The following is a 24,666-nucleotide window of genomic DNA, read 5'->3' on the forward strand; positions in this document are numbered from 1 at the left end:
GCAAACCCGCGCGGGGAGCCCGCGAAGCAGGGCTGCGCGGTATTTGCGGAGGCGGGCCCAGCGACGAGCTCCTCAGCGAACGGACCCGTTGCCCTGTCCAGTAGTTGGTTTTTCTAATGCGGGGGTCTGGGGGTGCAAACCCCCAGAATCACCCCAAATAGAAGGACGCGATTTGCTTGGGTGTTTTTGGTAGGTTGTCCCATTTCACCCCGATACAAGATGAGCCCGTCTCAATGCTCTACTAACAGTCCTATTTCTGCTTGGACTTGGGTTTCGCCTGCGTCGTGCGGCCTGCCGTCTTGGCCGACACCTTCTCCTCGAGCTTCTTCTGGAGCAGCTTGCGCTTGTCACTGGTGAGCTTCTTCTTCGGAGCATCGGTGGGCCGAGACATCTGCTGCTGGAATGCAGCCCGCTCGAACTTGCGCACGGCGTCGCCGCAGCCGTGCACCTCAGGCAGCGCGTGGTCGTAGCAGAACTTGAGCTTGCAGAACTTGCAAACGCTGCCCAGCATCGTCGTGCTCTTCTTGCAGCGGCTTGAGCTCTGGAAGGCGCAGTTGGTGCTCTTGCTGGCTTGTCGAGTGAGGAACTCCAGCTCGTCTTCGCCGTCTTTCAGTTCGTCTACCGGCGCCGTGTTCACAGTCTTGGCCTGACCCTTTTTCTTCTTGTTCTTCTTCTTGTTCTTCTTGCCGCCTGAAGATGTCGTCGGTGCCGGGGGAGGCGCAGGCTGCCGAGCCATTCGACTCATGTGCAGATCTTTCAACAGCGAATTGGCAGCTTTCAGGTCGCTGCCGTCATCCGCACCGCCGGGCTTAGCTCCGTGAGCTTGGGCCTCATCATCTTCATCATCACGTTCGTCAGCGGAGCTGTCGCTGTCCGAGTCCATCATTTGGAAAACGCTCTTTGCTACTGCTGCCTTGTCTTCCAACTCCTCTTCGCCCTCTTCATCCTTAACATCAGCTATAGCAGCAACCTCTGTCGCTTCTTGCAGCTTCTCGTTCTTCAGTTTTGGTTCGACTTTTGGTGTCGGAGCTGGCTTTGGTGCGGGCGCAGGGGCTGGCTTCGTCTCCTTCGGTTTCTGAGTTTGCTTGGCGGTCTTCTCAGTGTTTGTGTTGACCTTCGGTGCCAGTTTTGACAATGAACTGGGCGTAGTGATGGCCGGTTCCTTTTCAGCGACGGGGGCGCTGAGAGAGAGTATCAGCCCTTCATCCACTTTGCCTTCCACCACGTCTTCGTCCAGATACTCTTGAGCACTGCGATACTCACCGAACTTCTCGAAATGCTCCACTAGCACGGCCAGAAACTTGTGTGAGGAAATCGTGTCGGTATCGCACACCACTGCAACGTGACGTTTTGCTCGGGTGATAGCTACATTCATGCGTCGGTCATCGGCAAGGAAACCCACTTGCCTCGAGGCATTGGAGCGCACCAGACTCATGACAACCGCTTCCTTTTCACAGCCCTGAAAGCCGTCCACTGACCGAATTTCAAGCTTCGGATAGCTTTCGAGCAGCAACGCCTTCAACGTTTGCACTTGTTTGTTATACGGCGTGATCACTGCGACTTCGTCTTCTTTCAGGCCAGACTCCAGCAGCGCACGGACATGTCGAGCCACAACGCGCGCCTCGCCCTCGTTGGACTTGGAAAGCTGGAGCATACCGTGACTCTTGCCGTCATCCTCGTTGGCATCCTCCTCCAGCTCGCACCCGGCCGTGTCCAAGAGCAACAGAGTCGCATCTAGCAGTTCGTCATCTTTCGTGATCTTGACATGCGGCAGCTCATGCAGCTTGCGCTTGGCGACGCCCTCGAAACTCTTCAGCTCGCCCTTGTACATCGCTTGGGAACTCCACTCGCTGATATCCTCGTGCATACGGTACTGAGTGTCGAGCATTTTCACGATGCTTTGTGTCGTCGTGAAGCTAGTAATCCGATCAAACAGCGTCACCTCCAAGCCCTTTGCTGCTGCCGTCTTCGACTTGATCGTAGGTGGCAGCTGCAAGTGGTCTCCAGCCAATACACAACGTTTGGCCTTCAGAATTGGAATCCAGCAGGAGACCTCAAGCGCCTGCGCTGCTTCATCAATAATCACCAAGTCGAAAGTCACATCCTTGAGCAACTTGGACGCCGTGCCGACATTCGTCGCGAACACCACGTTGCTGTGCTGCACAATGTCCCCCACGACCTTCTGCTCTCGCTCGCGGATCTCCTTGCGGTTGGCCTTCATCTCGCGCCTCAGCTGGTACCGCACGCTCTTGTCGCGCGTCTTCTGCAGCTTGGTCTGCATCGCACTCATCTCCTTTCGGATATCGTTGACGATCTCCGTGCCCTCGGCGCTCTCGATCTTCGCATCCAGACAATACTTGAGAATCTGCAGCAGGACTCGAGCCGGGTGGCCCACTCGCGTCAGCCGCAGCTTCTTCCCGAGCGTCGAGCACGTACTGGCCAATTTGTCCAGAACATTGTCCACCGCAATGTTTGACGGCGCGCAGACCAGCACCTTGAGATCAAATTTGGTCACCGCCTGCAGAATAAACTCCACCACCGTCGTAGTCTTGCCCGTTCCAGGGGGGCCGTGGATCAGCGCCAAATCCTTCGACGCCAACGCGAACCGAATGGCCTCCACCTGGGACTCATTAAGCCCCGTATTAAACGGGGCGATCTCGGGCAACGGCGTGTTCCAACTCGGCTCTCGGTCGGAGAAGACCACATCCACGACTGCCTGGGCCGCGCCGTAGTCAAATTTGGCCAATTGGTCCAGGGCGCTGCTCAATTTCACGAAAGTTGCGTTATTGACGAGTCGGTCGAGGGTGATGGCCCCCGAAGCCCCCAGCAGCTCCACTTCGTCCACATCGTCCTGCTCGCTGTTTACCGCGACGGAGATGCCTCGCTCCTCGACTTTGGCCACGATACCAGTGGGCAGTTTGTCCCCCGCCGGAATAGTCTTTTGGACCCTAATTTGGACCAAATCTCCCACAGTGAATTGGTGCGGCTTGGTCTGCCGTAAGCTCAGTGAAGGGAAGGAGAATTGTAGCACGGTACGACCGAAGAGGCCCGTTGAGTATCGCGCGAGCGTCAAGTGGGTCAGCACGTTTGGGTTCTCGCTGTCAGCGAGTGTGGCCAGCTCGTCCCGCATCGTCTGCACCTCTTCCTGCTGCTCCAGAGACAGCAGACGCCTTGTAGACGTCACCCATGCTTCGAGCGACACTGGGCGCAGTGCGCGGGCGCTATCCGACGAGTTTGCAGCCGCAGTCTTGGCCTTCCGGGGCATCTTGGATACTCGTACTCAAAAACTATTTGTGTACAGTTTTTGATACAGGGCTAAAAGTACGAGACTTTTGAGTCGTCACATAAAATGTGTACTGAATCTAAGTGAGATTTTCGTTCAATTCATGTAGCCATGGTCTAATTTTAGCTTGATTTTCGGCTTCATCCGTTTCAGTATCATTCCGACATTCGCCGCAATGGACCACATCAAGTTGGTGATCACCGAGGCCGACAAGGTGGCGGGAGCGGCGAGCGATGCCAGCAAGAAGCTGGCGGCCGTGACGGGCGACAAGAAGGCCGCTGCGACCAAGTCGGACGCAAAGGGGGCTTCCTCTTCGACTTCTGCATCATCATCTTCAGATGCGCTGACCAGCACGTGTCCGAGTCTCACCAAGAAGCAGCGGATGATCGGCTTTGTGTCCTGCTTCGTGCTCGGGTACATCATGAGCTTCGGGGTAAATCAATTGGCATTGTTTTGACGGAGGGGAGAAGGAGCTCGGGCTAACGTGCGTTTTGGTTTGTTGTCGCCAGTCGACCTTCGCCCTCATTGCGGGCTCCGATAACGGCGCCAAGTTCGGCGTCACCTACAGCCTGGGCAACATCATCTCGCTCTGCGGGTAAGTCGGGCGCTTCATACGGTGCACGCAAAGATGTGTGGATTGCTAGCTGACGGGATTGGGTTTGTGACTTCAGTTCGGGTTTCCTCGTTGGCCCCAAGCAGCAGGTGAAGCTCATGTTCAAGCCCGTGCGCCGCATAGCGACCGTCATCTATCTGCTGATGATCGTGGTCGTGCTGACAGTCGCCATTACGGTAGGCTGATTGATTTGGGTTTGGTTGGAAATACTTCAGAACGATACTAACTTCTTGTATCTCATAGGCGCCACAGCTCGGTCTGGTGGTGCTGTTGCTGGTGATCATCCAGTGTGGAGCCGCTGTCTGGTACGATTCGTTGGCTGTAACAAAATTGAATTGCGGTGGTGCTAACGGTATCCGGATATCGTGATTGCAGGTACTCAGCAAGTTACATCCCGTACGGACGCAAGATCCTTACCAGCATCGCCCAAAAGCTTTGTGGCGCTGTGGTGTAGGTGAGCAACATCCAGCACTTCAACATTGCCCTCTTCAACCCGGCTCAGCTTTTTTTTCCTATTAGCACGATCACCAGCATTTGGAGGTTGTTGCGAGCTTACGAAAGGAGCGATGACACGCGTTGGTTGCAATAGATCATTCCATTTATTTACCTACGAGCTATGGGGTTTGCTGCAACTTAAACGGCGATAACTTGACGGTCGCGGACAGTTTTGCTACCAACGAGGGGGTGCGGTGCTGTGCTAGTACTGAAGTGCACAACAGCATACCCCCCTTCAGTTGCAGCGTGGATACTAGCCGTGGGCGCCTAGTTGTTGCCGTAGTAGCTGGTGTTGGTGTAGACAACCTCCGAGTACTCTTCGGGGCAGTACGGGAACGTCTTGTCACTGACGATGACAGGTCGTGGCCGGTCGTGTACGTCACGTAGCCGCCCAGGCCAGTGCAGATGACGATGGTGAACGAGCCGATAGCCTTCTCGTACCACGGAATGCGGTTCCAGAACACCTTGAGGTAGAAGACGATGGGCAGGATCATACACGCGAGAGACACAGCCCAGGCTCCGACGAAGTCCGAGAAGTCCATGAAGTGGTCCTTGAAAATGATGGCCAGGATGAGCAGAATCACCACAACGCAGATGCGCAGCGTCACGTACTTCATGATCACTACGGGTCCGCTGTTGTGGTACTCGTGGAGCAGAGCCTCCGGGGACAGGTCAAACTCAGTGTCGGCCATGGAAGTCACCGAGGGACGGCCAGTAACGTTGGGCGTGCCTTCCTTCCGGCTCTGAGGGGTGTTGATCACCTCAAAGGCGGGGGATTCTTCGTCCGCAACGGGGAGGAGCGGACGCTTGTGCATGCCCAGCACTCCACGCTCGAGAATGTACAGCACGAGGTTCAGGATCACGGACATGGCGATGGTGATGTGCAGCTGCATGAACATGTAGGCAAGCACGACAGCACCGCGGTTTGCGCTCAGGTTGAGCGCAGTTCCGTTGATGGCGAACAGGAGGTTGACGGGGATCTGGCAGCCGACGTACGAGTACGACGTCTCGCCGATGATGAGGAAGCAGCAGGCAGCGAAGATCATGGTGCAGGCGACCACGCGGGGCATGCGCTCGGGCTGCGAGTGCTCACGCTGCAGAGCGGGCACCAGCACGGCGGCGGAGTAGGCCAGAGCCAGGTTGCCGAACGACGACGCGGCCTCGCTGAACTTGATGTCGGGGGTGGGGACGGACGGGTGGTCGTTGCCAATGCCCACGGCGAGCACGGCGATGGCAATGGCATCGGCCAGCACCGTGCCCATGCAGCCGGCGAAGGTGGCGTATGCTCCCTCCTTCAGGGTCGGGGTGACGATCACAGGAAGCAGCATCGCAGCCATGATGATGCTCCAGTATTGCTGGTCGAAGGCGCCGGGGGAGATACCGTCGAGCAGGGTTCCGCCGAGCACGAGGTACGCGCAGGGCACGAGGAGGCACACGCCGAACTGCGCGAGCAGCACGAGGTAGCGTCCGATCTTGCCGCAGCACCACTCGCCGACGTCGCCGTAGGTCTTGGCGGTCTTGGGGGCCGCGAGACACACACGGGAGATAGCGACGCAAGAGCAGACATTGGCGAAGCCCATGAACAGCAGCGCGACCGTGGCGATGGGGGCGCAAGGCCCGCCAGCCGCCGCCACCCGAAGGGCGGCCCCGCCGCCCGCCACCAGCCGCCAGCTAGGAATAGATCTAAGAAAAGGTGCTACTGCTGGTAGTGAAAAAAAGATGGCAGCGAGTGCGGCTCGTGCTGTAATACGAGATGCGATCGCAACGAAGAGCTTTCCTCCTGCAATAGCGTACCCCGAAAAGCAGAGGAACGCAATGCTATCGGCTTGGTTCAACCTGCCTACGATCACGTGGGTTCCAGAGGTGTTGAATGCAGGTCGATCTCCTGTTTGTACCACAGAAGGATGTAAGTGCACGCCGAAGGTAAAGGAATATCTGCAGCGAACTGTCCATGATGTCGAACACAAAACCATTTTGTATTATGCAAGGTACAAGTGCTCTACAGGACGATCGTTCTTTAAAATTGATGATGCTTACCTTTCTTCATCGAAAGCGGTATTCCTTGCATTCCCGTATTTGTTGACTTACCAGACCGCAATCTCGTTAGATTTATTTGATCTAGTGTATGACAGCATGCTTACAACCAAGGGACTGGCGGGGGCTACAGACAATGTAACGCGGCGCCGTCAGAAGCGCTATTATGCTTTGTTGGCTCGTGCAGGTTGCGAGATTGAGAAACGAAAAGCTGCGGATACTGCTTATGCACCACCACTCTTGCAATCGGTCGAGCAGTACATGACTAACCAACTTTGTCTAGACAGCGAGGCGCTGCAAAAGGTATGGCTCTCACAAACGGAAGTGTGTAGTAGGTTACTCGAAGGCCAAATGGCCGGCTCACAATGCGAAAAGGTTATCAGAGTAGATCACTCTCAAAAATTCTGTAGCAAGTTGAAAGTTTTCGGATCTGACGGAAGCAAAGAGCAAGCTTCAAGTGTGCGTATGTTGCTTCTTGTACAGAACGAAATAGGTCAAGTAGTTACAAGAGGTCTAACGCGTTCCGAGAACCACGAAGAAACAGAAGCTATTTTACAGTGTGTTGCCGATAAGCTAGCGGTCCATCCGGCAGAGAAGCGGTTCTGTGTGTGTGACCACGCTAATGGGATGCGCAGCCTTATAAAAAACTCTTTGGAGATTCGGTCGCGGTGAAACAGGACCCTTTTCACGTCATTCAGAGGCTCACGGAAAAAAATTCTGATCAAGCTCAGCGAGGCTGGCTCGCGAAGCGACTTTCGGCAGCATCTACGACGTAGAAAGAAAAATTCGATCGCCAAGTGCAACAGCAAAAAAATTTGCGGAAGCTGCCTCTAGAGTGCCAACATCAAGTATTCGTGTATCTACCAGCGAATGGGAGGGCTGTGTCAACAGCAATCTCGAGCAGATTAGGCAAGGAGACCTTTTTGTTGAAGAGAGTGACTACAGTGAAGGTGGCAGTACGGTGCGAGTGGTGTCTATAAGTCAACTTGAAGCGATTCATTCAAAGTTGAGAAAACTTCTGGATCGGGTGCTTTCGATCGAGGTTGGGCTGCGTATCCTGGATATCTTCCTGTTACAGGTTAGTTTTCTTGCAGGAGATTTTTTTACTGGACGGTATGTTAACCCTTTCATTATGGTTGTGATACTAGCATAATGTCAAGGTCGGAGCCAAGTTTAGGCGGAATCCTGAATTTAATGCGGTTGACTTCATAACACTGAGTCGCAGTGCTGTCTTATGCCGTGGCATTGTTCCTGATTCGCCTCAGCTAGAGTACGTCAACGTACTGCTAGCAACTCGTCCAGGCCCGGTTAGCTTGCGGCACAAGTATAGACCCGGTGGCGGGGAGGCTCCTGTTCACCGCCCATGGGAAGCACTTTACGACATGATCCCACTTCAAGCAGAGCGAGCAGAAGGAACCTTGCTGCGAGATGACACAACACAGACCGATATTCAGAAGCTGCTGTTTGCTTCAAGGCATGGACGTAATGAGCTGAGTCAACAAGATTTTGTCGAAAACCTTGCTTGGATTTGAACAAACTTCGTTGTCGACTCAATGCAGAGCGTAAACGGCGCGCAGTGCTACAGGCAGCAGAAGGCAACAGCGTGCCAACAGCAGCACCGGTATCCGGGAGTGTATCTTCAAACCCAGCACCTGTACCACCTGCATTTGTACACAGTCAAACGCTCAACAGTGCACGGCCAACAGGCCCAGCGTGCGCAAGCTGCAACAAACGAAAGCGTGGATGTGGACCCAAACAGCACCAATCCGAACTGCATGCACCGCCAATCAGCACCAATGCAGTCTATTACCAGTTTCTTTTCATGCTGAATAAATCCGCTTGCCACCAGCTAAACGTCTACATCAATATACAACAAGTAGTAGTATCTTAGTAATTAGCACACCCCACAACGCATTTGAAAATGAGTATGTACCTTCACATAGCACGAGTTGGAGTCGATCCGCAACTGAAAGAACGCCGGCGAAGTGAGCCTCAATCGTCTACGGTACGTTGGCTTCCATGAGCTTGCCTGCGCTTTGCGCCAGCTGAGTCGCCGAAACCATATCGACGCGGGTAGATCTAGTGCAACAGTGATGCAGGATGCCTAGCACGATCAAGGCCTCGCCCCCTGTTCTTGTTAGCCACAGCACTAGTCAGAGTAGAGGCCGCAGCAGCTCTGAGCAGCCACTTGATACAGCTAGCTGTGGTAAGTCTGTCCCGCTCAGTAGTCGGCTTCACATCACCACTAGAGTCTGCTGCCATATCAGCACAAGCAAATCGAATAGTTAAGAACATAGGTCACCGCATACATCTCATTAGGATCTGCAGCACTTACTTCATGCACCGTCCGAGCTTGCGGGCCCGCAGTGCCTCCACCGCAGTGACGGTCGCTGATCTTGTTGGCATCAACTTGCTGCTTCTGGCGAGATTGCTGAATGTTGTCTCCTATTGGCTGTTATATTTGTCGGGGGTCACAGGACAGATGTCAGGACATGGTGGTTTTTGGTGACTTTTGGTGGCAGTTGGTGGCTTTTGGTCCCAGGACAATCCCGACAATACCGGTCAAGCCCTCTGATCTGTCGACGAAAAGGGATGAGCGAACGACGATGCACCGGCACAGGTTGCCTCGTCACAAAGCGGGCCGCTGCGCTCGAGCCGAGACGAAAGCGCTCGAAGCCGCCACGTCAGCTAGCGAAAGCTGGCAAAAGCTTGACTTCCGGGACAGTCCGAGGATGTTGCTGCTGAAAAGCGCAGAAGGCGGAGGCTGCAGCAGGCGATCCATGTGCATTTATGTACGGTCTCGGCTAGAGAAATGAAGCTGAAGCATCCTCAGACGCCGAATGAGACGCACTGGCTTGCAAGGAATTCTCTCTGCTCTGGGCGGGCGGTCTCGCGTTCGTCCAACACAGAGGTCATCCTCGATGGCGAAATGGTGCAAGCCACTCAACGCTCGCTTGCTTGTCTTGCGCTGACCACCCTTGCTGACGGTCGCGACTCACGCGGCGCAAGACGGGCTTGCCGCCACTGTACTGTTCGTCTACAGCTTAAAAGCTTTCATGTGCACGGTGCACATAGTTCACTTGATTGCTTGCTGGGGATTGACGAATGCTCGCGAAGCTTTGGCCCTCGTTGACGGCATGGCCTCAGGTTACACAATCGTATTTACGTGTACATGTACCGTGTAAGTGCAAGTTGGGTTTCCGGCGGTGGATGTAGCCGATGATCTCCCCTCCGTCAGTTGATACAAAGCTTTGGGATCCCTCCATGACAGGATCAGATGACGGAATAACGTTTCGGGCATGCCCAATTAAGGTTTGGATACATATTCATGTTTCTCCAATGGTGAAATTACTACAAACGCTACTCGAAGATTGCAAGTCGAAGGCCTCGATCCACGCATAATGTGTGGATCTACGTCATACTGTGGAAACTGAGTTCGACCGGAAGCATGCAACACCTCGCTCTTCCAATGTAATCTTGACCCGTGGGCGCATGAGCTCACACTATTGATGCGACATCAACAACTCGCGCACAGTTTCCGGCGAAAACCAAAACCCAACCAAAAGCCAAATAGACCTTAAAACGAGTTTGTCAGCGCTCTATCAGACTCTTAGCACTACACGATTTTGCTATGATACACTTGTCGAAGACTGAGGTCGTCCCAACCGAGATTAGCTACTCGCTATTGAAGGTGATCTTCGTTAAATACTTAAGCAAGTCCGAATAGCTTAGCTCGGGGCGTAGGATTGATCTAATCCGTAGTTTGGCGCTATATCGGAAATTTCACAATAGACCTGGGAAAATGCTCAATGACTTCGCAACCACCCAGCACGCTGTACTTGTCGGTCAAACTGGACACTTCTGGCCTTACTTGGCGCCGATCTCGACATCACCGGCAGTGGCGCCGAGTCCACTTGTGTATTTAAGTAGCCTGGTTAACTAACAAACGACATCCCTGCATACAGTGGAGCTCGAGCGCCCCGCGAAGAAGCAGTCGACAGTTGCCTGGTTAATTCAGCTCAATGAAGCCCAGCCTGCACGGCGTGCGTCTGCTGCTAGCCTGCCGCGAGCTTCGATGCGAAGAAGCGTGACCGCAAGCGTTGCGGTCCTCATCCGCAGCATGTTCCGCATCCGTCGCGTCATCGAAGGAGCAGGTGCAGGAGGGGTGATAATGACGCGACAGTGTTCAGCATCTTAAATAAGTGAGTCTAAGTAGTCTACCCGAAGAGATTAAGCGACTTTGTGTGTGCCATGCACTCGATTAGAACCGAGTATGGTCGTAAAATACTGAGTGACTTCGGAAATATCAAATCTCCGTTGCTTTGTTGCTTTCCCCACCATTTCACTTTGCAACGAACCAAATCTCTGAGTGGGCACAAATACAACAACGAATTTCGCATTAGATCACCTACTCGGTTTGAGTTCTAATGTGAACTCGCTACACTGCACACTCGCTATTCAGCACTTGGAACTCCAACACGGGCATCAATAGAATCATACTGTTTATTACACAGAGAGCTAGAGCGTGTCGCCCAGAAACCGTGCGGTGCTGTTATAAACCACAACAGCGCGCAGCCACTTGAGCAACAAGCATGCTAACCACGAGTACTCTAGTTGTTGCCGTAGAACGTCTCGTTCGTGTACACTACCATGTCGTAGCCCGAGGGGCAGTACGGGAACGTCTTGTCGCTCACAATGTTGAGGAAGAGGTTCTTGCCCGTCGTGTACGTCACGTAGCCGCCGAGGCAGGCGCAGACAACGATGATGAAGGCACCAATAGCCTTCTCGTACCACGGAGTGCGGTTCCAGAACACCTTGAGGTAGAAGAAGATCGGCAGGATGATGCAGGCCATGGACACGGCCCAGGCACCGACGAAGTCGGTGAAGTCGACGAAGTGGTCCTTGAAAATGATGGCGATGACGAGGAGGATCACCACAACAACGATACGGATCGTCATGTACTTGGCGGTCACGATGGGGCCGCTGTTGTGGTACTCATCGAGCAGCGCCTCCGGAGACAGGTCGTACTCGGCGTCAGCAAGCGACGTCACGGACGGGCCCGTCACGCCGATGGCCGAAGCACGGTCCTTCTGCGGCGTGTTGATGCCCTCGAAGGCGGGGGACTCCTCGTCGACAGCAGCGAGGAGCGGACGCTTGTGCATGCCCAGAATGCCGCGCTCAGCGATGTAGAGCACGGGGTTCAGGATCACGGACATGGCGATGGTGATGTGCAGCTGCATGAACAGGTAAGCCAGCACAACAGCACCGCGGTTGGCGTTCAGGTCCAGCGCCGTGCCGCCGATGGCGAACAGCAGGTTGCCGGGGATCTGGCAGCCCACGAAGGCGTACGAGGTCTCGCCGATGATGAGGAACAGGCACGCGGTGAAGGCCATCGTGGTGGCGACGATGCGCGGCATACGCTCGGGCTGCGAGTGCTCGCGCTGCAGAGCAGGCACCAGTACGGCGGCGGAGTAGGCCAGAGCCAGGTTACCGAAGGAGCTGGCCACCTGGCCGAAGTCGAAGTCGGGGTTGATCACGGACGGGTGGTCCGAGCCGATGCCGTTAACCAGCACGCCGAGAGCGATGGCGTCGGCCAGGAGCGTGCCCAGGCAGCCAGCGAAGGCAGCAGCAGCACCTTCCTTGAGCGTTGGGGTGAGGATCACAGGCATCAGCATGGCGGCCATGATGATACTCCAGTACTGCTGGTCGAAGGCACCGGGGGAGATGCCGTCGAGCAGGATACCACCGAGCACCAGGAACGCGCACGGCACCAAGCAGCAAACACCGAACTGGACGAAGAGGACGACGTAACGGCCGATCTTGCCGCAGCACCACTCGCCGACGTCACCGTAGGTCTTAACCGACTTGGGGGCGGCCAGCATGACGCGCGAGATGGCCACGCACGAGCAAATGTTGGCGAAGCCCATGAAGATAAGCGCGATCGTGGCGATCGTGGCGCCCGAGCGCGCGAAGTTGGACGGCAGGCCTAGCGTACCAATGCCGTACACGGTACAGAAGAAGTTGAAGGCGATCTTGAGGTCCTCGGTCGTGAAGAACGCCATGTTGTCGCGCTGTTTAACGAGCGTCTCGACTCTTGCGTTGAGGGGGCCGGAGCAAAACGAGAAGTGGAGTGGAGGTGGGCTGACAATGGCTGCGCTGCCGTGCAAAAAGGCTCGGATTTGTATCTCCTGCTGTGCGTTGCGAGCAGAGCCATCCCTGCTCCAGTCAAGGCGGCGTGCTAATCACCGCGGACGCAAGCACGTGGGTGAAGCGCTGACTGGGCAACTCGGCTTCCGGCGATAGGGCGGCGCGCCGGTGCCGGCTCCACATTGCGAGCGGCAGTGAAGCGGCCATAGGCGGGGGCGCGCCTGTGCATCGAAAGTCGCCGCTCGTGACGCGGGGCCCAGCAGGACACCGGATTGGCGCTCCGCGGTGCTCGCAGCGGAGACTTTACCCGTCTCTCTGTGACTCGTGCCACAGAGACAGACCTGTGGACGAACGAGAGGATGGGCTCGTGCAAAACTGAAGATTCGTTACACTTGGTGGTTGTATTCGGTACTTGACGTACGGTTCCGGTGCATGAAGTCAGCGGATCCCTTTGTACCGTGATTAAAAAGTCGCGCGTTGCGAGGGCGGCCAAAGTCTCTTCTGGCAGGCAGGGAACTCGGTCGAACTTCGACTCGAAGCGTGTTCGCATCGTTGACATCCGCTTCAACTTGGCAGCGTGTAACGGAGGTCTTCTGCCCTCGTCAAGGTTGGCCTAGCCCAGACGAGAACTTTGACGCCCGCGCAGAACGATAAGCCTGCATAAATTGATGCGGAGCAGGAGGACCAAGATGATAAAATGCGGGCGAAGCTGCTGAGCTGAGGGGGATGCGTCGCGGGACATGGACGCTTTTGCCCCCTTCCGCTTTGCCATGGGGGACGCTTTCGAGCGCTACCGCGGGAGATGAGCTCTACCCAGCTCGGCTATGTCTCCCGCAGGACAAAGGATCGATGACCAGCAGGTCCAGCGCTCTTCCGGTGTAATTCTAGCCTTCACCGACGTGCTCCCTGCTTGTCGCCGAAGCACAGGCTCGCCTGGCCGCCTTCAGCACAGGCGACTCGCCTGTGCTGAAGGCACCATTGACTGCAACGAACCATGCCGCCCCGCGGTGACGCCACGGTGGGGGCTCACGTAACGGACCAGCCCGTCGTGTCAGAAGTCACGCGAACCGGATGTCCACCGGAGTCGTCGACGAAAACGATTTTCCCCTGGTGATTGGCGAGCGAGAGTGGGCTCCGCTGATGAGGCGAAAGTCTCTCAGCTCAACGCGCACCCATGCCATGGAGTCCGTGCTCGATGCGGGAGGCTGAGCAACCCGAGTCACCTGCCGCCTCCGCAACGAAGGCGGCAAGATACGCTGCCCCCTGCACGCATGCACGCTGCAGCCAGGCTGGTTGGTAGGCGCTTGCCTAAGCGCTCGTGCTGGGAGTTCCAGTGGAGTGCTACAGGTGGATACATTATTGTGGACGGCAGAAGCACCTGCACCATTGCCCTCTCCTCCATCTTGCTCAACGCCCTCACACAGTCTGGAGTCCCAGACTACGGTACCGAGCCTCATAGCTCGGTACCGTAGTCTTTTCCTGCCCCACAAATCCGCTGCGACTACCACATTACAAGCACAAGCATCGCCTTGTTCACAGCGCACCGCCAGCCTGTAGACGAGCGGCTCCATTCCATGCCACACACATCCTCTTCAACCAAAACTTTCACGCTTCAACGGTACACTGTACCCGTCTCATGTGGTGCACCCAAATTCTACATGTCAAACCGTCACCAGCCAAAGGCACGCGCGTGCCCTCTTCCACCTCCCACCGAAGTTCCGCGCGCTCGTATCTCCGCGACGACCGCCCGCCGCTCGCCGCGACCTGCCTCATCTTCAAGCCAAAACGTCTCTGCTCCGTTCGCACTTGTTGCGACTTGTCACCTCGCTCTGTAGCGCTCGCAATCGCCGCGGCAGCACCATGGCTCGACTCCTCAAACCGGACGCCGACGGGTTCGCCGTCGCTGCGCAGCAGCTGCGCAGCGGCCAATTGGTGTCTTTCCCCACCGAGACCGTCTACGGCCTGGGCGCCAATGCTCTCAACCCCGAGGCGGTGCTGTCCATCTTCGCGGCCAAGGCGCGGCCGCTCACAGATCCGCTGATCGTGCACGTGCCGGCCATGGAGGACGCCGTGAAGCTCGTGGACCTGACGCCGAGCGGCCGCCTGGCCTTCGAGTGCCTGGGCAAGGCCTTCTGGCCCGGGCCGCTCACGCTCATCGCCAAGGCGGTGCCGGCGCTGCCGCTGACGCTGTCGGCCAACACGGGGTTCGTGGGACTACGCTGCCCCAAGCACCCCATCGCCCAGGCGCTGCTCAAGGCGGCGCAAGTGCCCGTGGCAGCGCCGAGTGCCAACAGATTCGGCCACGTGTCGCCGACCACGGCCAAGCACGTGATGGATGACTTGGGTGCGTGCACCAACTTGAGCGTCATCGAGGCGGATGAGACAGGGTGCTGTGAAGTCGGCATTGAGTCCACGGTGGTCAAGATTGTGCCCGAGGAGCGCAAACTCATTGTCTTCCGCCGTGGCGGCGTGTCGGAGCAGGCGCTGTCGCAGGTGCTCAAGGAGAATGCAGAGCTGCTCGGTGGAATGTACGACGTGGTGACCATCCAGAAGGAAGCCAAGATGCAGACCAAGGAGGCGCAGCAGGCCCCAGGACAGATGATCACGCACTACGCCCCCGACGTGGACACGTATCTGTACCAGGCGGATGCGGCTGACGAGATGGACGCGTCCAGCAAGCAGGACGTGAGTCGCTGGGTCGTCATCGACTTCCGCGGCAAGCTGGTCGGACTGAAGGACCGCGTACGAGCATACATGGACCTCTCGCCGAACGGAGACGTCGCCGAGGCCTCGCAGCGCATCTTCGACTCGCTGCGTTGGTCCGAGAACGTCCAGGGCGTCGAGCGGGTGGTTATCACCGGTGTCATCTCGGAGCCGCACGAGCAGGCTGCAGCGCTGCATGACCGCATGTACCGCGCAGCATCGGGCAAGCAGCGCTCGCTTCAGCTTTAAATGCGATAGAACTCACTCACCTTTACCTATTGTACTTTTCCAGAGATCACTAGAATTTGCAGATCCACTCGATCCATTAATGCATGATTGCTCTGTTTTTCGTATTCATTTATCGGGCAGCAGGGTACCTAGGTAAGGCAGGCGAAGAGGTAGCCGTTAAATTATCCCCACCGGGGATCTCGCTCGCTCGTGCTGGCATTTGGCATTCATTTCCAGGTCCTCTAATGCGTCTACGAGTCGAGGTCTTGCACGAACACGAGCGCCTGGGGCGCAAGGCCCTGTTCAGATCATTAACACAACACGTATCTCGTCAGTGCCAAGCGACTTCAACGTACACTCCAGCTACTGAAACACGTACCGCATCAGCGAGGGTGACATCCAGGAGATCTGGTCCGTAAACCTTCTTCGGGAAGTTCGTGGCCAACTCGTAGTTCCGGATTGTGATCTCGCGGTCGAAGAACTCCACGTCGATGAAGTCGCGCACTGTCTTCAGTGTGTCGTGGGCGTAGAAGATGTGGTCGAGGCGAGTACCGTTGTGTAGGTGAAACTTGATCACTGCTGTCTTGTAGTCCGCGCCAGGCAGTGCGCGTGTCTTCGGACCGTCGGCGATCCGAGCACGCTTGACCTCGATCTCCGCCTTGTACTCTTGCTCCTGGCGGATTTTCTCCTCTTCAGCGCGACGGGCCTCCTCTTCTGCGCGTCGCTCCTCCTCCTCCTTCCGCAGCCGCTCCTTCTCTTCCCGCTCAGCCTGTTCACGCGCTTCTTGCTCTCGACGACGGTCCGCCGCCAGCGACTCCTGGTACTCCCGGTCCTGCTGCTCGCGCAGGATCTGCGCCTCCGTCCGCTGCTGGCGGATGTGGCGCGCCGTGGCCAAGATCTGGTTGTTGCGGTCCACCGCCGCGTTCAACTTCTCAATGATCTCGTCCACCGGCAAGTTAGCTGGCAGCAACAATAATTAGGCAACGTTCAACACGAAATACACTGCTACAACCCCTTCCTTCCGCACCTGTGATCTTTTCCACGACGTTGATGCCGCGCGACACGCAGGACAGCAGCGCCAGGAACGGGAACGTAGCGCACCCGAGCGACAGACTCACGCCGAACCCCTCCGCGTGCTGCACGCAGCCCGCCCACGACACGATGCAGTCGCTGTTGTTCAGGTAGGCGCTCATGCGCTCCGTGCACATGGCCTTGCTGCAAGCATCACCTCCACACAGTCAGCACCCACATCACCTGCCTATATGCTCTTCAACTGTCTGCAACGCTCCTGTGCTCCTACCGGCAGAAGGCGTCCGCGTCGTCGTGGATGTTCGAGTGCAGGAACACGAGCAGGAACTTGGACGCCGTGCGCGCCGTGCTCACCGCGTCCCGGAACGACGTGTGCTCGAAGCGCGGCGTCACGTTCTCGCCGTAGCGGCGGCGCAGGCTGTGCGTGAAGTTGCGCGCCGCGGCCTGCGGGTCCTCGGGCTCGCCGTCGCCCAGCACGAAGCTCAGCGGCGACATGAGCAGCTCCACGAAGCCCTTCTGGGGCCGCGCGGCGCGGCGCGGCGGCGAGGCTTGCGCGCGCTCGGGCGCCTCACCCGCCGCTTGGTTCTGGCCCTGTACGTGTCGGCGCCGCAGTCCGTCAGTCTCCGCGTCCGTCGTACCCACCGCCATGCTGCCGGAGGAACCTGGGAATCACTTTATTGATGAGGTGTCGCGTTCCAGGGAAGGTCCTCTTCCGCAAAATGAAGGTATCTGATTTGACCAATCGCAGATGAGGACACAAAATGTGTGGTAAACCTAAAATTAGGATTCCACTTCACTTGAACTCACTACATGTATTCGCATTTGAGCCAATTTGTGCGAGCTCTCTATTTTGTGAAGATGGCTACAGTGAGTGACTTCAACCTGCAAAGTTTGCTAACTCAATATCGACCCCATTTCTGGCAAAGATATGGTGACCGAGATGGCGATTCAAGTACGAGAGTGTTGTTGTATATTACAAGTTACAAGACGAACGCACTACAGTAACATGCCACAAAATCACCGGATCACTCGGATACCCGCTGGTTGTCTTACAGGAAGTACACGCCGACGGCGAGTGCGGTGGCAGCAACGGCACCCATGGCACCTGACACCTGCGAGGCTCCACTCGAACCCGACGCACCGCTGGCGCTTGATGCCGAGGTCGACTTCTTCGAAGTGGACTTGTCCGAGGTCGAAGACGAGTCCGACGCCAGCGACGAGTCCGTCGTGGACGTGGTCGAGTCGCCTGCGGTTGCCATACCAGTGGAGCTGGAAGACCCGACGGACGTGTCCATCGCCGCGCTGCCGGTAGCATCGATGGCAGCAGTGGAGGCGCCAGAGCCAGACGCACCGGTAGCGGTGGTATCAGCCGAAGGGGTAGCAGTGGAGCCCGCCGTGGAGGAAGCGCCAGTAGTTCCTGTCGCGGGGGTCACTGCAGGGGTGGTTGCGCCGGTCGCTCCCGTCGTGCCGGTCGTAGTAGAGCCAGTCGTAGCGGCACCGCTGTGTGTGTCGGTTGTGGCAGCATTAGTCGTAGCGGCACCGGTGTGCGTGCCGGTGGTGGTCTGGCCGCTGACGCCAACGACGGCGAGGGCGGCGATGATGAGGACCTGGAAGAACTTCATGGTTGTCGGGAAGGGAATGTGGAGTTGAGACTTGAGCTCTTGAAGGTGGAAATGAGAATGACAAGTTTTCACCAAATCATATCCAAGATCGCCGCCGGGACTTCCAGGGAGAGATGCGATGAATAGTGCTCTCTTTGTAGGTGTACGCTGGTGAGCCCTATGAAAAGGTAACTTCAGGAGTTGCGGCTTCATATGGCTATGGATAGTCAGGGGGCATATATCCGCCCCAGATAAATTTCGTCTGGTTGGGCTGCTGTTAGCGCCACTTGGTCGTGAGAAGGAGCGTCACCATATCTTAGGCGAAAGGAGGCGGCAACCGCAGTCGAAGAGGGTTTTCCTCTGCGACACAAAACAAGGAATCAATATTGGGGCCTGCTGCGGCATTGTGTGAAGCAACTCCTAGCTCTACATGTAGTCCGCTATGATCGGGACAGCGGATTGAAGCGGCCTGCATTTTAAGGTACTTCCGCAGCGTTTGTCTTCACGAGGTAGCGCAAACCTGGGCTCCGCGAAAATGCTTGTCAGGGCCCATATCCTCCTAGGATCGTTACTTTATGCCTCTGTTGGCATGGCGATTAAAGCTGTAGACTTTTTACGGTACACTACAAGTACGCACTACATGTACACAGTAGAGCTAAAGAGTATCTGCTCCGCAGCCTACTAAACCGGGTGAGTATTTCAAGGTAACTGCTTCACCTTCACTGCGCACGAATATACAGTAGCCCGTCGCGTCTCCATGCGTGACTCGCTTCAACCACTAACGAAGGTAAACATGGTGGTCATCAAAGACACGACAAACGTGGTCCCGGCCCAGGTACGACCAAAACACTTCTTGTCAATAGTCTGCGTTGTGGTGAGGGCAGCGGTAGTCAGCAGCTGTGGACGTTGTCATCAGGTCGAGTGCTCGCATGGTGAGCTTTTCTCCACAAATTTGCTGATCATATGGCACTCCACTAACTAAAACAGGAGCGGAGTCTCCACTGATACACCTCTCCCTGGAAGTCCCGGCGGCGATCTTGGATATGATTTGGTGAAAACTTGTCATTCTCATTTCCACCTTCAAGAGCTCAAGTCTCAACTCCACATTCCCTTCCCGACAACCATGAAGTTCTTCCAGGTCCTCATCATCGCCGCCCTCGCCGTCGTTGGCGTCAGCGGCCAGACCACCACCGGCACGCACACCGGTGCCGCTACGACTAATGCTGCCACAACCGACACACACAGCGGTGCCGCTACGACTGGCTCTACTACGACCGGCACGACGGGAGCGACCGGCGCAACCACCCCTGCAGTGACCCCCGCGACAGGAACTACTGGCGCTTCCTCCACGGCGGGCTCCACTGCTACCCCTTCGGCTGATACCACCGCTACCGGTGCGTCTGGCTCTGGCGCCTCCACTGCTGCCATCGATGCTACCGGCAGCGCGGCGATGGACACGTCCGTCGGGTCTTCCAGCTCCACTGGTATGGCAACCGCAGGCGACTCGACCACGTCCACGACGGACTCGTCGCTGGCGTCGGACTCGTCTTCGACCTCGGACAAGTCCACTTCGAAGAAGTCGACCTCGGCATCAAGCGCCAGCGGTGCGTCGGGTTCGAGTGGAGCCTCGCAGGTGTCAGGTGCCATGGGTGCCGTTGCTGCCACCGCACTCGCCGTCGGCGTGTACTTCCTGTAAGACAACCAGCGGGTATCCGAGTGATCCGGTGATTTTGTGGCATGTTACTGTAGTGCGTTCGTCTTGTAACTTGTAATATACAACAACACTCTCGTACTTGAATCGCCATCTCGGTCACCATATCTTTGCCAGAAGTGCTTGCCGCTTGCCTACTCCGTAGTCTTGGATCGATATTGAGTTACATGTAGCGAACTTTACAACTCACTGTAGCCGTCTTCACAAACTAAAGAGCTCACACAAATTGTCTCAATTAGCGCTTTCACAAAGGGGAATAGTAAGGCCAAGTTAAATGGAATCCTTATGGTTGAATCCTATGGTAGGTTCGCAGCACATTTTGTGTTTTCTCAAAATTATTGGTCTGGCTCAAAACACAACCACCCAATCAAATTTTTTAATCTTTAAAGATGTTGCACACATGTCGGAATTAGCCGGAGTACCGATTTCGATCGGATTTAGCCGGAGTTCCACGCCCGAAACCAAACGCCGACAATCGGAGCCTTCCTGCCGCCGGCCATGAGCGCTCTCTTCCCGGCGCCCGTGCGCTCGTACACGACCTTCTCGGACGCCGCGCCCGCCGCCTCGGCTGCCCCTGCGTCCTCGCAGCGCGCGGCCTCCACCCGCCTCCCCAGGTACCCTCTGCGCGTGAAGCAGCAGTTCGTGCCGCGGCGCAATGAGGACTTCGGCGACGGCGGCGCGTACCCAGAGCTGCACGTGGCCCAGTTCCCGCTCGGAATGGGCAAAAAGGGCGGAAATGGGTCCTCTTCTTCCTCTCAAAATAGCGGCACCCTCGCCCTCCAAGTGCGCGGCGAGGACGGCAAGGTGAGCTACGACGCCATCGTGACCCAGCAGCACCGCGACAAGGCTAAGGTCTACACCAAGTTCAGCGACATCGTGGAGAAGGATGGCGACGCAGCGGCGCTGGCGCTTCCCTCCAAGGACGAGGAGCAGGAGACCGCCAGCCGCACGCGCGAGGCGCTGCAGGCGCTGGTGCAGGGCAAAGTGGCCAGCTCGCTGCCCACCAACGTCGGGCGCCAGAAGAGCGCCAAGGAGACGGCCAAGTACATCCGCTACACGCCCAACGACCAGGGCGCGGCGGGCGCCCCCAAGCAGCGCATCATCCGCATGGTGGACGTGGCCAAGGACCCCATGGAGCCGCCCAAGTTCCAGCACACCAAGGCCGTGCGCGGGCCGCCGTCCCCGCCCGTGCCGGTGCTGCACTCGCCCCCCAGGAAGCTAACGGTGGCAGACCAGCAGTCGTGGAAGATCCCGCCCTGCATCTCCAACTGGAAGAACTCCAAGGGCTTCACCATTGCACTGGACAAGCGTCTGGCCGCTGATGGACGCGGCCTGCAGCAGGTGACGGTGAACGACAACTTCGCCAGCTTGTCGGAGGCGCTGGCCATCGCCGAGCGCAAGGCCAGAGAAGAGGTCAACATGCGCGCGCAGGTGCAGAAGAAGCTGGCCATGAAGCAGAAGGAGCAGAAGGAGAACGAGCTGCGTGAGTTGGCGTCCAAGGCGCGGATGGAGCGCGCGGGCATCCGCGCGGACAGTGACGAGGAGGAGGACAGGAGCCGCAGTCGACGACGCCGATCGTCCAGCGCGCATAGTGACCGTCGGCGCCGCCACAGTGACGATGAAGACGATGACAGCGATGCCGAAGGACGCAGGGAGCGCGACCGGATCCGCCGTGAGCGCAAGAAGGAGCGCGAACGTGAAATGCGCATGGAGAAGCTGGGCAAGAAGGGCAAGCTGGCGCGTGATGAGGACCGTGATATCTCTGAGAAGATTGCCCTGGGGCAACTGCAGGGTGGCGGAAGAGCTGGTGGTAGTGACGGCATGTTCGACTCGCGGTTGTTCAACCAGTCGCAGGGTATCAGCTCGGGTTTTGGCCAGGAAGACGAGTACAATGTCTACTCGAAGCCGATGGTGGACCGTGGCAAGGCGAGCGTGTACCGCCCCAAGGGTGATGACGGCGCATTCGATGCCGATAAGGAGTACGAGGAGTTGAAGGGCGGCCACTCCAAGCGCTTCAAGGCTGATAAGCAGTTCCGTGGCACAGAGGCTGTGGCTCGCGGTGGAGGTCGGGATGGGCCTGTGCAGTTCTCATACGACAACGTGAGGGATGAGGAGGATGAAGATGCCAACAAGACGCGCGCGCCTGAATCTCGCCGTGATGATGCGCGGCGGTCGCCGTCCGCTTCTCCTCCTCGAGCTCGGGAGAAGGCCCGTTCACCCTCGCGCTCTCCTCCGCGTCGTGGCCGCTCGCCGTCTGGGTCGCCTCCTCGCTCTCGGGGCCGCGGCCGGTCGCCGTCTGGGTCGCCTCCTCGCTCTCGGGGCCGCGGTCGCTCACCTTCGGGCTCGCCACCGCGTTCAGGCCGTGGCCGTTCTCCGTCGGGCTCTCCACCGCGTTCGAGAGGCCGCGGTCGCTCGCCGTCGGGGTCGCCGCCGCGCTCACGAGCACGAGTTCGTTCTCCATCGCCGTTCCGTGGTCGCGATCGCTCCGCGCTGCGTGGACGGAAGCGGTCTCCATCGCGCTCTCCTTCGTACTCCCGGGAGCGTGGACGGCCGCGCGCGCGCTCACGTTCCCCCTCCTACTCGCGAGGACGTAGCAGTCGTCGGCGATCGCCGTCCTACTCTCGATCGCGACGATCGCCGTCTCGCTCTCGTTCGCGCAGTAGAGAAGCTGACCGCAAGCGTCGTCGTCGTTCGCCCAGTGAGGACAGTGATGACGATCCGTTTGGACTGGACCAGTTCCTGACTGATGCTCGGAAGGGTGCAGACGATGAACGTCGCTCGCCCGGCCGCGACCGCCGCCGCCGCTAAGGTAAATGTAAAGCCCAAAATTGACGAAGCAAGCGCGTGACGCTTCTGCTGGTCCTGCAAGACACGCCCTGGTAACGTGCTACGCACAAACTCGCGCGCTCAATACATTCATATGATCTAAAGTTTTTTATGCTTGGTTGCTGTACTTGAGGGTTGGAGATACAAGAGTTTCAGGGGGGGTTTGATCATACTAGGTGATGGGATTGATGGAAACGAAAAAGGAACGTATATTTCACAGTGGTGACTGTCAGAAGCTAAAGATGGCTTACTGCACCTTGTCGCGACAGCTCGAGGGCCTCCTCGAAACTTCACCTTGTCGAACTCGCCGGAACTACGCTTGCTGACTTACAGGAAGTACGCTCCAACGGCAATTGCGGTCGCTGCCACAGCGCCCATGGCACCAGTCACCTGAGACGCACCACTCGAACCCGACGCAGCGCTGGCGCTGGACGCCGAGGTCTTCTTCGATGTCGAGTTGTCGGTAGTCGAAGGCGAGTCCGACGTCAGCGAAGAGTCCGAAGAGGACGTGGTCGAGTCGCCGGCAGTCGCCATGCCAGTGGAGCTTGAGGTACCCACCGACGTATCCGTCGCAGAGCTACCGGTCGCACCGATGGTGGCCGCAGTGGCATCGGCTCCAGAGGCAGCAGTGGCGGTGGAGTCGGCGCCAGAAGCTGCAGTAGCGTTGTTGGCTGCGTCCACGGCGGAAGGAGTGACGGCACCCGTGGTGGTAGTGGTAGCCGCCCCTGCCGTGGAGGAAGCGGTGGTGGCGGCAGTCGTGCCGGCGGTGTTGGTAGCCTGACCGCTCACGGCGGCAACGGCGATGGCGGCGATGGCGAGGACTTGGAAGAACTTCATTGTTGGTGGTGAGAGAAGGAGGAAGTGGAGACTTGAGCTGTCGGAAGCTGAAATGAGAATGATGAAGCTCGAGCAGGTTGAGAGTATGTATGCATTGGAAAGAGGGAGAGGTGGCGCTCTCTTTCGCGATTCTACATACGAACATCCGACTTGCGGAGCTGCGGTATATAACTCGGCGGCCAGGCGAGACTGGTCAACCCGCTGTTCTTACACAAGCTGCTTTCGATGGATGAAGTCACGGACAACTGCAACCTTCACCTGAAGACGGAAGCGCGTGGCTATTACACTCTCGCTCTTCGCACCGTGTTCCAAGGCTACGCATGCTTGGCCTTGGTCTTGGTCTTGGTCTTGGTCTTGGTCTTGGTCTTGGTCTTGGTCTTCTTGGCCGGCGTCTTGATCTGCTGCACGTGGATGATCTTGGGCGCTGCGTCCTTGCGGGGTGTCGTGGACCTGGTGACTCTGTCCCCGACGCCTGCGCCGCCTTCAGGCTGCAGCACGTGCTCACTGTACTGCACGCCGCTCTCGTCCGGAAAGCCCGTAATATGCGGGAAGTTGATGAGGAATCCCTCGCTCACGTCGAAGTGGGCCAGGTAAAACTTGAGCTGCTTCAGGTGGTCGGGCTTGAGGCCCGTGACGACCGCCTTGAGCTCCAGGATCACGGGCTTATCCTGCAGTTTCAGGTACAGATCCACGCGGCGTGTGGCGATCCGCTGGCCCTTGTAGAGCACGGGGATCTCCACCTCGGACAGTACCGTCACCCCACGCTCCCTCAATTCCAGAGCCAGCGCTCGTTGGTACGTGGCCTCGAGGTTGTAAGGACCGAGGACGCGGAAGACTTCGTTGCATATGGCTGCCAGCTCCTCTTTAAGTTGACTGGAGGTCGCGATATTGGGGAGGAGGGACTTGGCGTTGGGGTCTGAGGGCTCACCGAACGAAATCTTGTGCAGATTCGCGGTCAGCTCCGCAATTGCATCGCGGATCTTGGTGTCCGGGTCGTCGCCTTCGTGCTCTTCTTGGTTGTTGCCGCGGTCTTGCTCCGCCTTGGGGGAAGCGCTGGCGACAACGTCCCCCTCCTCCTCGCGGGTCGTGCTTCGGGTGTTCATCTTTTGGTTGAGATCTTCGAATGATGCATCAACACCCTTTCGAGCTTCAAGTGGTA

General features: G+C 57.4%; 9 protein-coding genes across 9 annotated transcripts; 3 read left to right on the forward strand and 6 right to left on the reverse strand.

Moving 5' to 3' along the window:
* Positions 1-3,458: 3,458 nt before the first annotated feature.
* PHYSODRAFT_306087 (hypothetical protein) lies at positions 3,459-4,265 on the forward strand (the record flags this gene model as incomplete). The annotated part of the gene is made up of 4 exons (XM_009537830.1): positions 3,459-3,716; positions 3,793-3,878; positions 3,955-4,072; positions 4,140-4,265. 4 exons carry the CDS (start codon positions 3,459-3,461, stop codon positions 4,263-4,265), a joined length of 588 nt encoding a protein of 195 aa, XP_009536125.1.
* A 38-nt stretch (positions 4,266-4,303) lies between these two features.
* Positions 4,304-8,609, reverse strand: PHYSODRAFT_288776 (hypothetical protein). The gene has a single exon (XM_009537831.1). It carries the CDS (start codon positions 6,362-6,364, stop codon positions 4,511-4,513), a length of 1,854 nt encoding a protein of 617 aa, XP_009536126.1. The 5' UTR covers positions 6,365-8,609; the 3' UTR covers positions 4,304-4,510.
* Positions 8,610-11,035: 2,426 nt separating this feature from the next.
* On the reverse strand, positions 11,036-12,487 carry PHYSODRAFT_255937 (hypothetical protein; the record flags this gene model as incomplete). Its single annotated transcript, XM_009537832.1, has 1 exon — positions 11,036-12,487. One exon carries the CDS (start codon positions 12,485-12,487, stop codon positions 11,036-11,038), a length of 1,452 nt encoding a protein of 483 aa, XP_009536127.1.
* Positions 12,488-13,977: 1,490 nt separating this feature from the next.
* On the forward strand, positions 13,978-15,557 carry PHYSODRAFT_549986 (hypothetical protein). Its single transcript, XM_009537833.1, has one exon. The coding sequence runs from the start codon at positions 14,433-14,435 to the stop codon at positions 15,522-15,524; it is 1,092 nt and encodes a 363-aa protein (XP_009536128.1). The 5' UTR covers positions 13,978-14,432; the 3' UTR covers positions 15,525-15,557.
* Positions 15,558-15,597: 40 nt separating this feature from the next.
* On the reverse strand, positions 15,598-17,228 carry PHYSODRAFT_348097 (hypothetical protein). The gene is made up of 4 exons (XM_009537834.1): positions 16,804-17,228; positions 16,531-16,718; positions 15,883-16,463; positions 15,598-15,802 (listed from the first exon to the last, which is right to left on the reverse strand). Exons 1-4 carry the CDS (start codon positions 17,178-17,180, stop codon positions 15,755-15,757), a joined length of 1,194 nt encoding a protein of 397 aa, XP_009536129.1. The 5' UTR covers positions 17,181-17,228; the 3' UTR covers positions 15,598-15,754.
* Positions 17,229-17,581: 353 nt separating this feature from the next.
* On the reverse strand, positions 17,582-18,154 carry PHYSODRAFT_255994 (hypothetical protein; the record flags this gene model as incomplete). Its single annotated transcript, XM_009537835.1, has 1 exon — positions 17,582-18,154. The coding sequence occupies one exon, from the start codon at positions 18,152-18,154 to the stop codon at positions 17,582-17,584; it is 573 nt and encodes a 190-aa protein (XP_009536130.1).
* Positions 18,155-18,668: 514 nt separating this feature from the next.
* On the forward strand, positions 18,669-22,771 carry PHYSODRAFT_362123 (hypothetical protein; the record flags this gene model as incomplete). The annotated part of the gene is made up of 6 exons (XM_009537836.1): positions 18,669-18,762; positions 18,921-18,968; positions 19,050-19,065; positions 19,121-19,825; positions 20,040-20,103; positions 20,286-22,771. The coding sequence occupies 6 exons, from the start codon at positions 18,669-18,671 to the stop codon at positions 22,650-22,652; spliced, it is 3,294 nt and encodes a 1,097-aa protein (XP_009536131.1). The 3' UTR covers positions 22,653-22,771.
* A 90-nt stretch (positions 22,772-22,861) lies between these two features.
* On the reverse strand, positions 22,862-23,546 carry PHYSODRAFT_355978 (hypothetical protein). Its single transcript, XM_009537837.1, has one exon. The coding sequence runs from the start codon at positions 23,505-23,507 to the stop codon at positions 22,998-23,000; it is 510 nt and encodes a 169-aa protein (XP_009536132.1). The 5' UTR covers positions 23,508-23,546; the 3' UTR covers positions 22,862-22,997.
* Positions 23,547-23,588: 42 nt separating this feature from the next.
* On the reverse strand, positions 23,589-24,610 carry PHYSODRAFT_549993 (hypothetical protein; the record flags this gene model as incomplete). The annotated part of the gene is made up of 1 exon (XM_009537838.1): positions 23,589-24,610. The coding sequence occupies one exon, from the start codon at positions 24,608-24,610 to the stop codon at positions 23,822-23,824; it is 789 nt and encodes a 262-aa protein (XP_009536133.1). The 3' UTR covers positions 23,589-23,821.
* Positions 24,611-24,666: the final 56 nt, after the last annotated feature.

Source organism: Phytophthora sojae, assembly GCF_000149755.1.
Source record: "Phytophthora sojae unplaced genomic scaffold PHYSOscaffold_11, whole genome shotgun sequence".
NCBI lineage: Eukaryota > Oomycota > Peronosporomycetes > Peronosporales > Peronosporaceae > Phytophthora > Phytophthora sojae.